The sequence below is a fragment of the Notechis scutatus genome, chromosome 1 (assembly GCF_049901735.1).
Source record: "Notechis scutatus isolate UNSWTSFEM ecotype Mainland chromosome 1, rNotScu1.2, whole genome shotgun sequence".
Taxonomy (NCBI): Eukaryota; Metazoa; Chordata; class Lepidosauria; order Squamata; family Elapidae; genus Notechis; species Notechis scutatus.
In genome coordinates, this window is record NC_142009.1 from 195,706,815 (window position 1) to 195,721,112 (window position 14,298).

At 37.6% G+C, this 14,298-nt stretch overlaps 1 protein-coding gene across 1 annotated transcript in view; it reads left to right on the plus strand.

Annotated features, from left to right (window-relative positions):
* Window positions 1–14,298, plus strand: part of DPP4 (dipeptidyl peptidase 4) — a 76,885-nt gene that overhangs the window by 34,426 nt on the left and 28,161 nt on the right. Inside the window, exons 13-18 of the mRNA XM_026674536.2 lie at window positions 1,112–1,216; window positions 1,464–1,531; window positions 2,856–2,909; window positions 4,739–4,860; window positions 6,778–6,825; window positions 8,044–8,142. Coding sequence (XP_026530321.1) covers window positions 1,112–1,216; window positions 1,464–1,531; window positions 2,856–2,909; window positions 4,739–4,860; window positions 6,778–6,825; window positions 8,044–8,142 — 496 coding nt within the window. The remainder of the gene's footprint in view (window positions 1–1,111; window positions 1,217–1,463; window positions 1,532–2,855; window positions 2,910–4,738; window positions 4,861–6,777; window positions 6,826–8,043; window positions 8,143–14,298) is intronic.

The window sequence follows — 14,298 nt, forward strand, 5'->3', positions numbered from 1 at the left end:
AGCCTAATCTTGAGAGATCATGGTTAGGGGAGTGACAGGTAAAGGACCTTGTGGCATTGGTAACTGAGAGGCAAAAGACTTCTGGCAGGGTCTTTTTGGTGTTGTCTAGGGTAAACCAAAGAAGGTTTCTGAGTGAGGAAGTTCGAAATCCTAAATCTTTCACATAGACTCATTTATGCCATTTCAAATATAATTTCATTTGTTTTGTAAATAGGTTTCTGTGAATAACAAATTCATTTCCTTGAGATTTGTTAATATACTATTTAGAAAATTTTACTTAAAACCTAACATTAATAAATATAATTAATGATTGACTGTACCAAAATCTAGCAACTTAACAACAGTAACGATTTAAAAATTAGAAAAAGTGACAATTTCTTTGCGTAGTACAGTGTACTTTCTGCAGATATAAAAATATTGAACAACTAGGTTTTGTGCCAAAAAAGGCTGAAGATCATTGATCCAACTCTCCAAGATTTCTGTTGAATGTACGGAATTGCAGAATAGTATTAAATCAATGATATATTCAGTTTACAGAAGAGCGACTGGACAAGCCAGCCTTCTCAGCAGAGTAACATAAGTAAACATGCTCAGTATAAAACAGTTGAACTGAATCTTTTGGTTAAATTTCAGTGGTTGTAAACTTTCAGGTATCAGAACTTGAAACACAAAATTGGGTAGAGCTAGAATGTTTGCATCTCTTTGCTTCCTTCAAACTATTTATTGTTTTGTAAATATTCAAAAGTCTGTATGTCGACAAATCATAAATTATAATTTCCTTTTTAATTACCTTCCATTTTTTATATTACAAAAACAACAAAAGAAAATAAAAAGTAAAGAAAAATGAATTGTTAAAGAGCTAAGTAACTGCAATTTGCTAATGTTTCATATTGAAGAGTCCTGTAAAAACAGTAGAAACCTATTGCTTTGTTTCATTTATTTTGAAAACATTAGGAATAACTTGACCTTTGGAAAATAATTTGTTTTTTAATCCCTAAACAAAAATGTGATCATCTACGTATTTTTCTGAGAGGTTAAAATTAATAAACCTATGAAATAGAATACTTACTAATCATTACATCTATAAACATGTTATTGTTCTTTTTTGCAGTTTCAGCCATCGGAACCTTACTTTGCTTCTGATAAAATTAGCTACTATAAAATTATCAGTGATTCACAAGGATATAATCATATTCACTACACTGATAGCACAGGCGTAAGTAATGATTATTTGTGCATGTTTCTTTATGTTTGTGCAGGGTTGTTCATAAGGAGGAGCAAACCTGTGTGATGTCATCATTCAGTGCCATGGCTTATGTACTTGCATAAGACATAATGGCAGCAATTTTGTGATAATGTTGTTAGTTTGGAGTTATCAGAGTTTGCTACAGACATTGTTTTGTGTATGTATGTGTAACCTTATATTTATGGAGATTCATATTTTATCTAATCTTTATACTTAGAATGTTAAACCTATTACAAGTGGAAAATGGGAAGTAATCAGTATAGCTGCTGTAACAAATAACACCCTGTAAGTATCCATTGATAACTTTTGAATATGTGTGTTCATGCAAATGCATAAATCATCCCTTTCTAGAAATAGCCTTTTCTGTTTGTTCTGGTTTTGTCTGTTGTATTAAAATTGAGACTGGATGAAAGCTTAGCATAAGAACTTTTGCATGGCAATGTTATGCTCCCTTGTCTTTACTATTTATGCTCCCTTGCCATACCGAGTGTGCTGACTTTCCTTTCCTTTATGTCTTTTTGATAAGCCAAAATCTCATGATTTTTCAGATATAAATCTTCTATCCCAATCTTATTAAGGCAAGTTTCTTTTTACATCCCACTGAATTCTATGTGACAAATTAATCATACTAATTTAAGCTTTAAGATTTTTGCAAGACCCAAGTGCCACTAATTTTAGTTGAACTGGGAGCCTATCTGTCAAAATAATCCATGCTCAATGAGTAATATTCTACAATAGAATGGCATTGAGGTACATTGTCTTCTATCCATGATTAGGAAAATATATTCTCTTTCCTCCATTGTCTGCTTTCCTTACATAGGACCCACTGTTAGTACTTTCTCTTTATTAGAATGCAATAAGAAAATGCAACACTGCATCATCAAATAAGTATAACAAATATATACAGAAGCACAAATATAAAATGTAGATGTAATACAAAGCAAGAATAAAATGCAATGTAATATAAACATGCTAAACCCCTCCCCCATTGCATACAAATCTAAACAAAGTCAGCAACAGATTGTAGCTATGGTATTTAAGAAATAAGTCCTGGAGTGTTTCATCAATTTGTTTCCCACAAGCTAGTCACCTATTATATTTTCTCTTGATGATATGTTCTACAGAAAGCACATTAAAATTTTTGAATACATTCCTTTGATTTAATATTTATTTATTATAGCTGCTAAATACCTAATATATTCTCTAAAAGTACTCCACAAGTTCAGTGGAAAAATGGAAATTCAGAATTACAGACCTATGCTGGCAGTTGTCTATTAAGTAATTAGTGCACTTGTTTCTCCTTTATTTAACACATTTATATTGCTGCCCAGTGACCCTTGAATGGCTTACAAAATTTAAAACTCACCTTACAATAAACTTTCTCCTTTGCCTATTACTTTCTGTATAATGATATACTTTCCATTTTTTGTGGTAACATAATGTCTTTTCCAGTTTAGAGACTCATGTAGAAATGAACTTTATTATTTAACCATTTAACCTTTTATAGCTACTTCTGTATTATTGTCCTAGGTGATTTTTATTACAATAATCTAAATGATTATCAAGTTCATGAATTAATCCATCAAAAACCCATTTGCTTATTTCACAGATACTTTATTAGTAATGAATTTGATGGTAGACCAGGAGGAAGACATCTTTATAAGTAAGATGCTTTTTTATTATGGTTCTGCTATAAAGAGCATACATAGCATATATCTTTATTTATTTTTCACATTTTTGAATTGCCTTCCTCCAGTTTGCTCTAATGGTTAAAATGCTAGCTTAGGAACCAGGAGACTGAGTTTTAGCCCCACCTTATGCATGACTGGGACAGTATATCTCTTTCATGGTTATTGTTGGGGGGAGGGATAAGAGGAAGAAGGAATATTAGGTTTGTTTGCTGCCTTGAGTTACCGTAGTTATTAAACAATAATAAATATGGGATAAAAATCAAATAAATAGTACCCTAATGCAAGGATGATAATGCTGATATAAAAATTATAAATTCAAAATTAAATTTATTTATTTATTTATTTATTTTATTTTGTCAAGCAATTATAAGATAACAGGTATAAGTATAAACATAGTTATGGATATATGAAATGGATACATATAAGAAAAATAAAAAAGAAACAATAGGACAGGGACGCTTATGCACACCCCCTACAGACCTCTTAGGAAAGGGGTGAGGTCAATAGTAGACAGTCTAAGGTTAAAGTTTTTGGGGTTTGGGGAAGGAACCACAGAGTCAGGTAGTGTATTCCAGACACTGATCCCTCTGTTGCTGAAGTCGTATTTTCTGCAATCAAGTTTGGTGTGGTTTACCTTGAGTTTGTATCTATTGTGTGCTCTTGTATTGTTATGGTTGAAGCTGAAGTATTCATTGACTGGTAGGACATTGCAATGTATGATTTTATATACTATACTTAGATTGGACCGAAGGCGGCATAGTTCTAGGTTTTCTAGGTCTAGAATTTCAAGTCTGGTGGCATAAGGTATTCTGCAACGAGTAGAGGAGTGGATAACTCTTCTTGTGAAATATTTCTGGACTTTCTCAACTGTGTTAATATCAGATACGTAATGCGGGTTCCAGACTGATGAGCTGTATTCAAGTATTGGCCTAGCAAATGTTTTGTATGCTCTCGTTAGTAGTTTGATATTACCAGAGAAAAGGCTACGTAGGATTAGGTTAACAACTCTTAATGCCTTCTTGGCTATGTAGTTGCAGTGGACTCTAGCACTTAGATCATTGGAGATGAGTATTCCAAGGTCCTTGACAGGGTTTGGATCATCAACAAGGTCTTGACTATTCAGCTTGTATTTTATTTTCTGATTTTTTTTGCCAATATGTAAGACAGAGCATTTATTTGTTGAGATTTGAAGTTGCCATTTGTTTGACCATTCTGATACATAGTTGAGGTCTTTTTGAAGGGTAGCAGTGTCATAAACTGATGGGCGAAACAAGTATGCTGCTGGTAGAGTAAATTGGACACAACTTGAATTGAATTATTTAGATGAGAAAAACTAATAATGAATTTATGGAATGATGAATCCATGGAATGGTATTGATTGACAATATTTAGCACTAAAACACTGGAGCTCTTGCTTTACTGCAGGTAAAGTAGACAACTGAAGAAAAAAAAGAAGAGAAATCTGAATTAAGTAATTACATGAAGGCAACTGTTCAAATTAGTTTGCAAAGAAAACACCCTCAGGGTAACAGAGGCAAAAATTGTGTATAAAGGTGAATTGTTGGAAAACTGTTTAGAAAACTCAAGATGTAAACCATGACATTGTCAGCATATAAAACAAAACATGAAGCATTGGTGCACACAAATATAAATTATTCTGGCAATCATAAGGATGCAAAGAAAAAAAAAACCCTAAGGAACGGTCCTGTTGAAATCAAACATTTTTGTAGTGGTGTGTGCCTTTATGATGTGCAATAGAATACACATTTCTTCTACTTTTCTCTTTCCCTCATTTTTACAGAGTGGACTTAAAACATGACTTGAAAAAAACATGTATCACTTGTGATCCAAATGAGGAAGCATGTCAGTATTTCTCTGTATCCTTCAGCACAGATGCAAGATATTATAAACTAAATTGTTACGGCAAGTATTACAGATCCCCCCTCCCATCCTTACAGAAATGCAACTTAATCTTTAAGATCCTCATATTTACATGATGCTTCTCCAATCCATGATTCAAAGAATTATTGTTGTTTGGATGGTTTATAAGCACAAACTTTTTCAGGTATTTCAGAGGATACCTGGGTCACAGCCATCACCATTTGGCTTTTTTTTTAATTGCATTTTTATTCCTGCTTTTCCTTTAAGAAGTCAAGACGGATGATGCTGTTAAAACATATTAACCTCAGAGGAACAATTTTGTGAGAGAAATTGGGCTGAGAGAAAGGGATTGATCCAAAGTCAGCCTGTGAGTTTCAAGGTCAAGGGAAGGTTTGAAGCTCGGTCTCCCTTCTTCTAGTTATCACTGGAAGCATTATGAGAACTAAAGGATGGGCTGCAATTATGCTCTTCTTATACACTGATGTAAAAGTTTCCACTGGTTTAAAAATGAGGAGTATCACAGTGCATCATGAAACATAAATTTATTTTTAAAGACCTACTAGAAAAACTACTTTTCTTCCATTCCACTTTGGTTGCTTATCTGGCCACATGAACCAGAACAGGAGCAGTTGGTTTGGCTGCTGTTGAATGACAGTATAAAACTCTTGAACCTGATCATCTGCAATTTGGCAGAATTTATCTCCTTAAAGGAAGCCAGTATGCCTGAATATTTACCACTAAAGAAGTAAAATGATATTGACCATCCCCATATATTTTGTAGGACTATTGTTTGTGGAGAGAGGAAAGCAGGGACCAGTTATTTGAACTGTGTATGTGTGTGTGTGGGGGGGGGGGGGGAATAATATTGGAATGAGTTAGGCCAATGCTACTCTAGCACTAGGCCAATGCTACTCTACCCACTATGCTCAGTGTGGAAGATCCCTGGAGGGAAAGCTATACTGAGAATATGGCAGCTCCTTTGCCTCAGCAATAAGCAGCCGAGGGCAGCTGCAAATGTTTCAGGAGGAGTACAATCCTGTTCCTGATACTTTAGTGGAGATGACTTTCCACCCACATACTATTAGGAGACATGTTCCTCCCCTAACCACATTTCTTGGAATGTGCTGCCTCTGTTGCCTCTCACATTTCCCAGAGCATCCATTCTCTTCTCCCTGAACAGCTGCAGAGTGCAAGGAGCCCCTGACAACTGCTCACCTCTCCTTCCTTCTCCTCTTAGTGCTGTGAGGACTTTTAAAGGCAGCAGGGAGTCCCCCTTGTTTCCTGATGTGATGACAGAGGGGATCCATAAGCAGCCAATCAAGATTGGCAAGTTGCTGGATCACTGGAGGTTTTTTTTAAAAAAATGACTGAACATTTTCATTTGTCTGAAATGATATAGTGTGATTCCTACTTGAGCAGGAAGTTGGACTAGAAAACCTCTAATAACTACACTGTACTTTGGACATCCATAAAACAGATGTGAAGAAGAAAATGAATTTTAGGCTGGTCAGAACAGAAAGACAAAAAACCCTTCCCTCCAATTTCCAATTAATTGACTGATATGACAATTGGTATTAAATTGTTGAAGAAAAAGCATTTTTGTTGACAGAATTATGTGTTGTCGAACAGGAAAAAAAGATATACAAGTGACCAGCTTATTCCAAAATCATAAAATTAGTATAACAAGTGGTATTAATTGATTCAATTGAATGTAATTTTTATTTACAGTGTTCATTTATTTTAAATATATTTATGGATTACATGTGGCACCTGATTAAATAATCTTTCCACTAAATCCAAAGCTGCAAAGAAAGAAAACGCAGAATAAAATGCAAAAAATAAGAAAAACTCGGTCAAAACACATTGACAAAGAAACAATAGCAATAACTGGAATAAAATCAAATTCAGTGAAAAGTTAGCTTAATTAATTGGATTTTTTTAACACTCTGTGAATAACAGGTCCTGGCATGCCCTACTTCACCTTGCAAAACAGCAAAACAGACAAAGGTATTTTTTAATTTTCCCCCCCTGATTAGAACAATGTGAATGCATGTCTACTCTGGGATATTTATGATTTAGAGTTTGTAACATTTTGTCCATACATATCTTGCAGTAAAATCAATTATACATAATTAGCTTTATTTCTGGTATGAGTGCATGAGATTACGTTTTGGTGATGTAATTCAGTGACCTCCCCCAGTTGGGTGCAGTACATGTGATGGACTTCAGTTCCCATCACACCTGAAACCAATTCAAATTGCTGTTTGGCTGTTAACAATGGGACTGCTAGCCTAACATGTCTGCAGGGCACCAATTTAAGAAAGCTTGATTTTATTTGTGTAACGCACACTATTTAGAAGTAGATCCCTGAGGTAGAATGAGATTCATTACTAAGAAGCTGTAACCTTTGTGTTAAAGGCATCAACCTAATATGTCATTATCATTTATATAACTTGATGAAAAAAAATGATAAGAGTTTGTGTGTGTGTGTGTGTGTACTGTGTATGTGCACGCATACTTGCAAGGAGATCAAATTTCCAATAATAGTTGGCAAAAGGGTACAGACCTAGGACAAGAGTCTGTGATTTTTTTTTTTTTCTAAAAAAAAAGTCCCTTCTGTGTGTAGCAACTCTGACAAGATGAGATTGTTGCCAGCTGAGCTCATATTTTTGAGCTGGTGCTACTTAGATCTTGAATGTTACAGCATTGTTGAGAAACACTCCAGTTGGTATGAAAAGAAATATATTTGTGGAAAAGAATCTCGATTGTTCTTTCTGTTGATTTATGTGTGTGTCTTTTGCTTTTCTTTTTCCTTCCCTGCTTGTAATTAATGTTTGAAATCAGAGGCAATTTTTTTTCATCAATCATCTCCTACGCATGTTTGCTAGGAAGTAAGTCCCACTTCCAGATAGGAGGCACAATAGCTTAGCAGTTAAAGAAGACAGCCTGGGTTCGAGATCTGAGTGCCACACAGTGGGGATAAGCTCCCGTTACTTGTCCCAGTTCCTGATCACCTAACAATTCCAAAGCAAGCAAGTGCAAATAGATAAGTAGGTACACTACTTCGGTGGGAAGGTAATGGCATATAGTCATGCTAGCCACATGACCATGGCTCCCTCAGTTAAAAAAAGATGAGTGCCATTCCCTATGTAATTGATTTTTAAAACCAGCTCTCCATGTTGTTTTAATTCTTTCACTTATCAAATATATCTGTTTTAATCCTAGCTATTAAGATCCTAGAAAATAATGATAATTTGAAAAATGTATTGAAAGAAATTCAGATGCCCAGCAAAAGACTGAGAAATATTACTCTGCATGGACAAAGTAAGTTTGCAAACAAAATGTAGTTTTGTAACAAAATGAAACAAATCATTTTTTTAAAAAAAACTGAATGAAGCAGTATATTTGCAGTTTTTTGAAATCGTAATTTTGAATGACATAAATGTTTTGCAGCTCATAATTATTATTTAATTATTATCAGCCATGCCTTAGAAAAACAATTTCTCCTATGATTCATAACAGGAAAGGAGCCATTAGGTTTAAAAATGTCTAATATGAGACTTTGTAGATGAAGACCAAGCAGCTTGCTCAGACAGCATTGCTGAAAGCAGGGTTATCTTTTTCTTGATACCTCCATGAATTCCTGCTTTCATTTGGAGGCTATAAACTGTTTCAGGTGTGCTGATTCAGGATATGACTTCTGCAGCCTGAGTGTGATTCTGATTATTGCCATGCTGATACCTGTCAGTTTCAGCTTGCACTTTGGACTGGGAAGGTCTGTACTGCCAGCAGCACACAAGAGTAATGATTGCTCCGAAACATTTGTCTTAATTCAGAAGAGGGGAGAGTGAGGCAATTGAATGTTGTGCTTACAAAGTTGCTTCATTCACCCATCTCCAAATCTCCCTCCCTCCCTTTTTAATATATCCTAAAACATTTCATTTTTCTAGGAGAGGGGTGGGTTTTATTTTCCAACAATTATCCCCCCCCCCTTTTTTTTTACAAATAACTCAAGACAGTGAACATATCCAACACATTCTCCTTGTTCTTATTTTCCCCACAATAACAAGGATCCTGTTATTCTGAGGGGAGTAAAGGTGAGAGAGAGTGACTGGCCTAGAGTTACCCAGCTGGCTAAGGTGGGACATTCTAGCCTCATGCCTTAACCATTAAACTCCTCCCTCCCTCCCTCCCTCCCTCCTTCCTTCCTTCCTTCCTTCCTTCCTTCCTTCCTTCTTTTCCTTCCTTCCTTCCTTCCTTCCTTCCTTCCTTCCTTCCTTCCTTCCTCCCTCCTCCCTCCCTCCCTCCTTCCTTCCTTCCTTCCTTCCTCCCTCCCTCCCTCCTTCCTTCCTTCCTTCCTTCCTTCCTTCCTTCCTTCCTTCCTTCCTTCCTTCCTTCCCAACATATTGCTTGTCCCTCCTTTTTGTCTATGCTTCCTTATCCACTCTCTTTTTGTATGCATCGAACAGCTTGGTTTCCTCTCCCCCTATTCCCCACCCCATCTTTCTACTGGAATTTGTCCTTGTCACCTCAAACATCGTCTTTTCCCAGTCCCACCTGATTCTTCCCAGTGTACTCACTCTCTTAGAAAACCCATACTGCCTTCAACCCTGTAGCATCTTTTCAGCCAGCCAGCCCATCTATTGGAAGGGTGCAACTTCTTTGCAGTGTTGTTGTTTTTTCTTTAGTAAAGAGAATTCTGTTCTTAATTGATAGCTTCTGCTAGTAATGAGAAAAAAAAGGTTTCACCTTTCTCCCCCACCATTCACTTTGGAATAATGAGAAAAAGCAACTTCCTTCTTTCCTTTGTTCAAAAAGGAGGCAGCATTTTTTTCACCAGCAGGAGAGGCTATGAACCAAAATAATAGTGTCATAGCACCCTCTATTGATAAAGTATTTAAAAAGCAGAAACACAAACATCACTCCCCAAAGTAAAATATAATTTAGTGATCATTCAAAACAGAAAATTAAAGGGAAAAATTAAAACATCAGTGAATAAAGTATGAAACAAACAGCGTTTGGTCTGACCTTTTTCATGTTGTGTAAAGCACAGGGCAGCCTTCAAGCTGATGGAAGGCCTCAAGATATGTCCTTCCTTCCTTCCTTCCTTCCTTCCTTCCTTCCTTCCTTCCTTCCTTCCTTCCTTCCTTCCTTTTTTTCTTTCTTTCTTTCTTTCTTTCTTTCTTTCTTTCTTTCTTTCTTTCTTTCTTTCCTTCCTTCCTTCCTTCCTTCCTTCCTTCCTTCCTTCCTTCCTTCCTTCCTTTCTTTCTTTCTTTCTTTCTTTCTTTCTTTCTTTCTTTCTTTCTTTCTTTCTTTCTTTCCTTCCTTCCTTCCTTCCTTCCTTCCTTCCTTCCTTCCTTCCTTCCTCCCTCCTCCCTCCCTCCCTCCCTCCCTCCCTCCCTCCTTTCTTTCTTTCTCTCTCTCTCTCTCTCTTCACCATGCCTTCCAGGTGATAATGCAACACAAAACTGATTGTAAGAGAAATTGGCATTTGGAGAAAGTCTACTTGAAATTGTTCTCACCTATTTTTTGCTAATTTTGCAATGTTTTATATGAATGGAAATACAGGTAGTATCAACCATTCTTTTTAGTGACTGAAGTTAGAACAGCACTGAAAAAAGTGACTTATGACTGTTTTTCGTGCTTACGACCATTGCAATTTTGCCATAGTCACATGATCAAAATTTGGACCCTTGGCAACCCGGCATATACAGTATTTATGATGGTTGTAGTGTCCCAGGATCATGTGATCACCTTTTGTGACTTTCTGACAAGCAAAGTCATTGGGGAAGCCAGGTTCATTTAACAACCATGTTATTAACTTAACAATTGCAGTGATTCACCTAACAATTGTGGCAAGAGTGGTCGTAAAATGGAACAAAACTAATTGAACAACTGTCTTGCTTAGCAACAGAAATTTTGGGCTCAGTTGTGGTCGTAAGGCAAGGACTACCTATGTGTAGTTTTCCATTTGCCTGATCAGTGCAAGTCAGTAGCACCTGGTCTAATTTTGCATTCTAGTCCCCTTATTCAGCTGCCACAACAGCTATCCTTTTTGTGAACCTTGATTAATATGGGGTAACTGTACTTTTCTGCAGCCAATTCTTTCAGATGACTTCAGATGACTAAATGAGTGTAACACTGAAAGTTATGGAAATCAAAGGCATCTCCTTACATGGAAATGTGTACAGATTTCAACCTTTACATTCATTGTCCAGAAAAATTAATTATCTAATGTATTATCACAGAATCTGAGAGTTGGAGGAGACCACAGATCCTTCCTGCACAGTGCAGGATCCAGTATAGCATCTCTGACCATACAATTCCATTAGAAGACCCTCGAGTGAAGGAGAATCTTGTGACGCTCCTAGTGTCAGGAAGCGTTTCATGATGTCTAGTCTGATTTAGTTTTCTGTAGTTCTGTAACCCTTTGTACTGATCGTGTCCTCTGGGACAAAAGAGAATAAGTTCATTCCCACTTCATATATTTGAATGGTAATTATATTTCTCCATCATCATCTTTTTTGTAAACATACCCAGATCCTTTCAACTGTTGTAATATAACTTGCTGTCCAGACCCTTCCACGACTTCATCGCTCTTCTCTAAACTTACTGTAATTTGTTATGATCCTTTTTGAAGCTGTGGTGCTCTGAATTGGATACATAAATCCAATTTTGGTCATAAATATTGACCTAGGCAGAGTGGACTGAAACAATTACTTTCTATGAACTGGACTCTATGCTCCTGTTAATGCACCCCAATGGAGCATTTACTTTTTCATACCTGCATCATACTGTTAGCTTAGGTCAACCAGGATACCCAGATCATTTTACAGTATACCAAACCAGCTCCCACCTTATTCTTAGTGGCTTAGTTTTTTAAAAAAATAGTCAAATGCAAAACTTTACATTTCTTTACATTTCATTTCTTTTCTACATTTCTTTTCATATATACATATACATATATACATATATACATATATACATATATATATATATATATAATTTGTTTTCTGAGGTTCTCTGGGTATTTGTATGTGGATCTTTGGTTATTCGGGTTTTCTCCCGCGTAAGATTGGAAGTATCTAGGCAACGTTTCGATGAAGTCTCATTCATCATCTTCAGGCTTCTGTCTTCAGCTCTGTGCTTCTCAGAGTGATGTGAGCTTGCAGCTGCTTCTTCCTTTTAACTGCTAGTGGGGTGTGACTTGATTGGGTGGGGGCTTGGCTGTGTTCTGATTGGTTGGGGGTTGGCCATGTTCTGATTGGCTGGAGGTGTGTTCTGTTCAGGTGGGGGCTTGGTTGTGCTCAGGTTGGTCTTAGTTACTGGGGATTTGAGCTGGTGAGCTGTGATCTTGCTGTTTGGCTTCGAGTTCGTGGTCGTGCCGCATCTTCATGGTGGGGGTCAGTTCGCTTCATGTATGGCTCAGAGGGGTTTGAAGTGGGTAATGATGCAGCTGCAGTGCGGCTTCTGGTCTGTGGTCGTGTCTCATCTTCTGTGTGGGTGTGAGTCTGCTTTTACGTGGAAGTGTGGTGGTGGCATCTTGTGTGACCCTCGTGGGTGTGGGTCTGGTGTCATTCATCATGTTAGGTACTCGTCTGTTCATGAGGGCGGGTTTCCAAATGGCTGGTAAGCGGGAGGTGTCATCTCTTTTATTCATGCTGTGTGGGCGTTTTTCTATCTCTATGGCTTCTCTGATTATTCTGTTGTTGAAGTGTTCGGTTTTGGCGATAGTTCTGGTATTTTTAAAGTCAATCTCATGTCCTGTGGCTTTGAGGTGTTGGACCAGGAAGAGGTCGGTTCTTCTTTTTGATTGAGTTCTTATGTTCTTCAATGCGTGCACTTATTCTTCTGTTAGTTTGTCCAATGTATGTGGTGGGGCAGGTGGTGCAAGGGATTTCGTATACTCTTTGGTTTTCTAACTCGATTTTGTCTTTAGGGTTTCTTAGGATGGTGGATATTTTTCTGTTTGTGCAGAATGCTGTTTTAATGTTGTGTTTTTGGAGGATCTTGCTGATTTTGTCTGTAGTGCCTTTTATATATGGGAGGAGGGCTTTGCCATTCTCTTGTTCTCTGTCTTGGATTTTGGTTGGGGTTTCTTTTTGGATTAGGTGGGTAATCTTCTTTCTTTGGAATCCATTGGCTGTGAGTACGTTGGTGAGAGTGTTTAATTCGGTTTTTAGGTGTTGTTCATCAGCTAAGCATTTTGTTCTGGAGATGAGTGTCTCAGCTACGGAATTGATCTGTGCTGGGTGGTGGTGTGAGAGTGCATGTAGATAGCGGTTTGTATGTGTTTTCTTCTGGTAGATGGTGTGTCCTAGGGAGCCATTGGGTTTTTGTATACCAAGACATCTAGGAAGGGAAGTTGATTGTTAGCTTCTGTTTCCATGGTGAATTGTATTTTGGGGTGTAGGCTGTTGAGGTGTGTGAGGAAGTTGTTCAGTTTTTCTTTCCCGTGTGGCCAGATTATGAAAGTGTCATCTACGTATCTGAGCCAGAGTTTGGGTTTGTGATCATATTTTTCTAGAGCTTGTGTTCCATGTAGAGGTTTGCGATGACAGGTGAGAGGGGTGATCCCATGGGTGCTCCTTCTATTTGTTTGTATTTTTGTCCATTGTAGGTGAAGTATGTATTGGATAGACAGTGGTTGGTCAGATCTAGGATGTGCTGGGGGGTTGTATTTGTTTTGGATGGCTGTCAAGGCTTCTTTTATTGGCACTTGGGTGAAGAGGGATATGACATCGAAGCTCACTAGTAGGTCGCTGGGTTGTAAGTTTTGTTTCTTTATGATCTCGATGAACTGGAATGAGTTTCTTACATGTGAGTTGATGGATTCTGCATAGGGCTGTAGTTGTTTGGCGAGAAATTTGGCTAGGTTTTGTAGAGGTGAGCCTATGGAGCTGACTATTGGTCTAAGTGGAGTTCCTTCTTTGTGTATCTTGGGGAGACCATAAAGCTTAGGGCATCTGGATGATTTCTCTCTGGGTATGATTCTTTGCTGGATTTCTTCACTGATGGGGAGGCTTTTATTTTGGATCTGGTGGTTTTTTCTAGGTAGGTGGTGGGGTCTGTCTTTAGGGGTTTGTATGTGGGGTCTAGGAGTAGGTTGGTTAACTTGGTTTGGTAGTCAGATGTGTTCATAACCACTGTGGCGTTGCCCTTGTCTGCTGGTAGGATTATTATGCTGGTGTCTTCTTTCAGGTTACGTAGTGCAGTTTGTTCTTCTTTGGATAAGTTGCTTTTGGGTGGTTTGCTAGTGCAGAGGATGTTGGTGATTTCGAGTCTGATTCTATTAGCATCATCAGGGTTGGTTTTGGTCAGGCTGGTTTCAACTCCGCATATGATGGTTTCTGTGGGGATGTGTTTGGGAGCGACAGCAAAGTTGAATCCTTTTGAAAGGACCTTGGTTTCGCGTGAGGATCTTGTCTGAGATGTTGTGCACTGTTTGTTTCATGTGTGGCTGTGAGGGGGGAGAAGTTG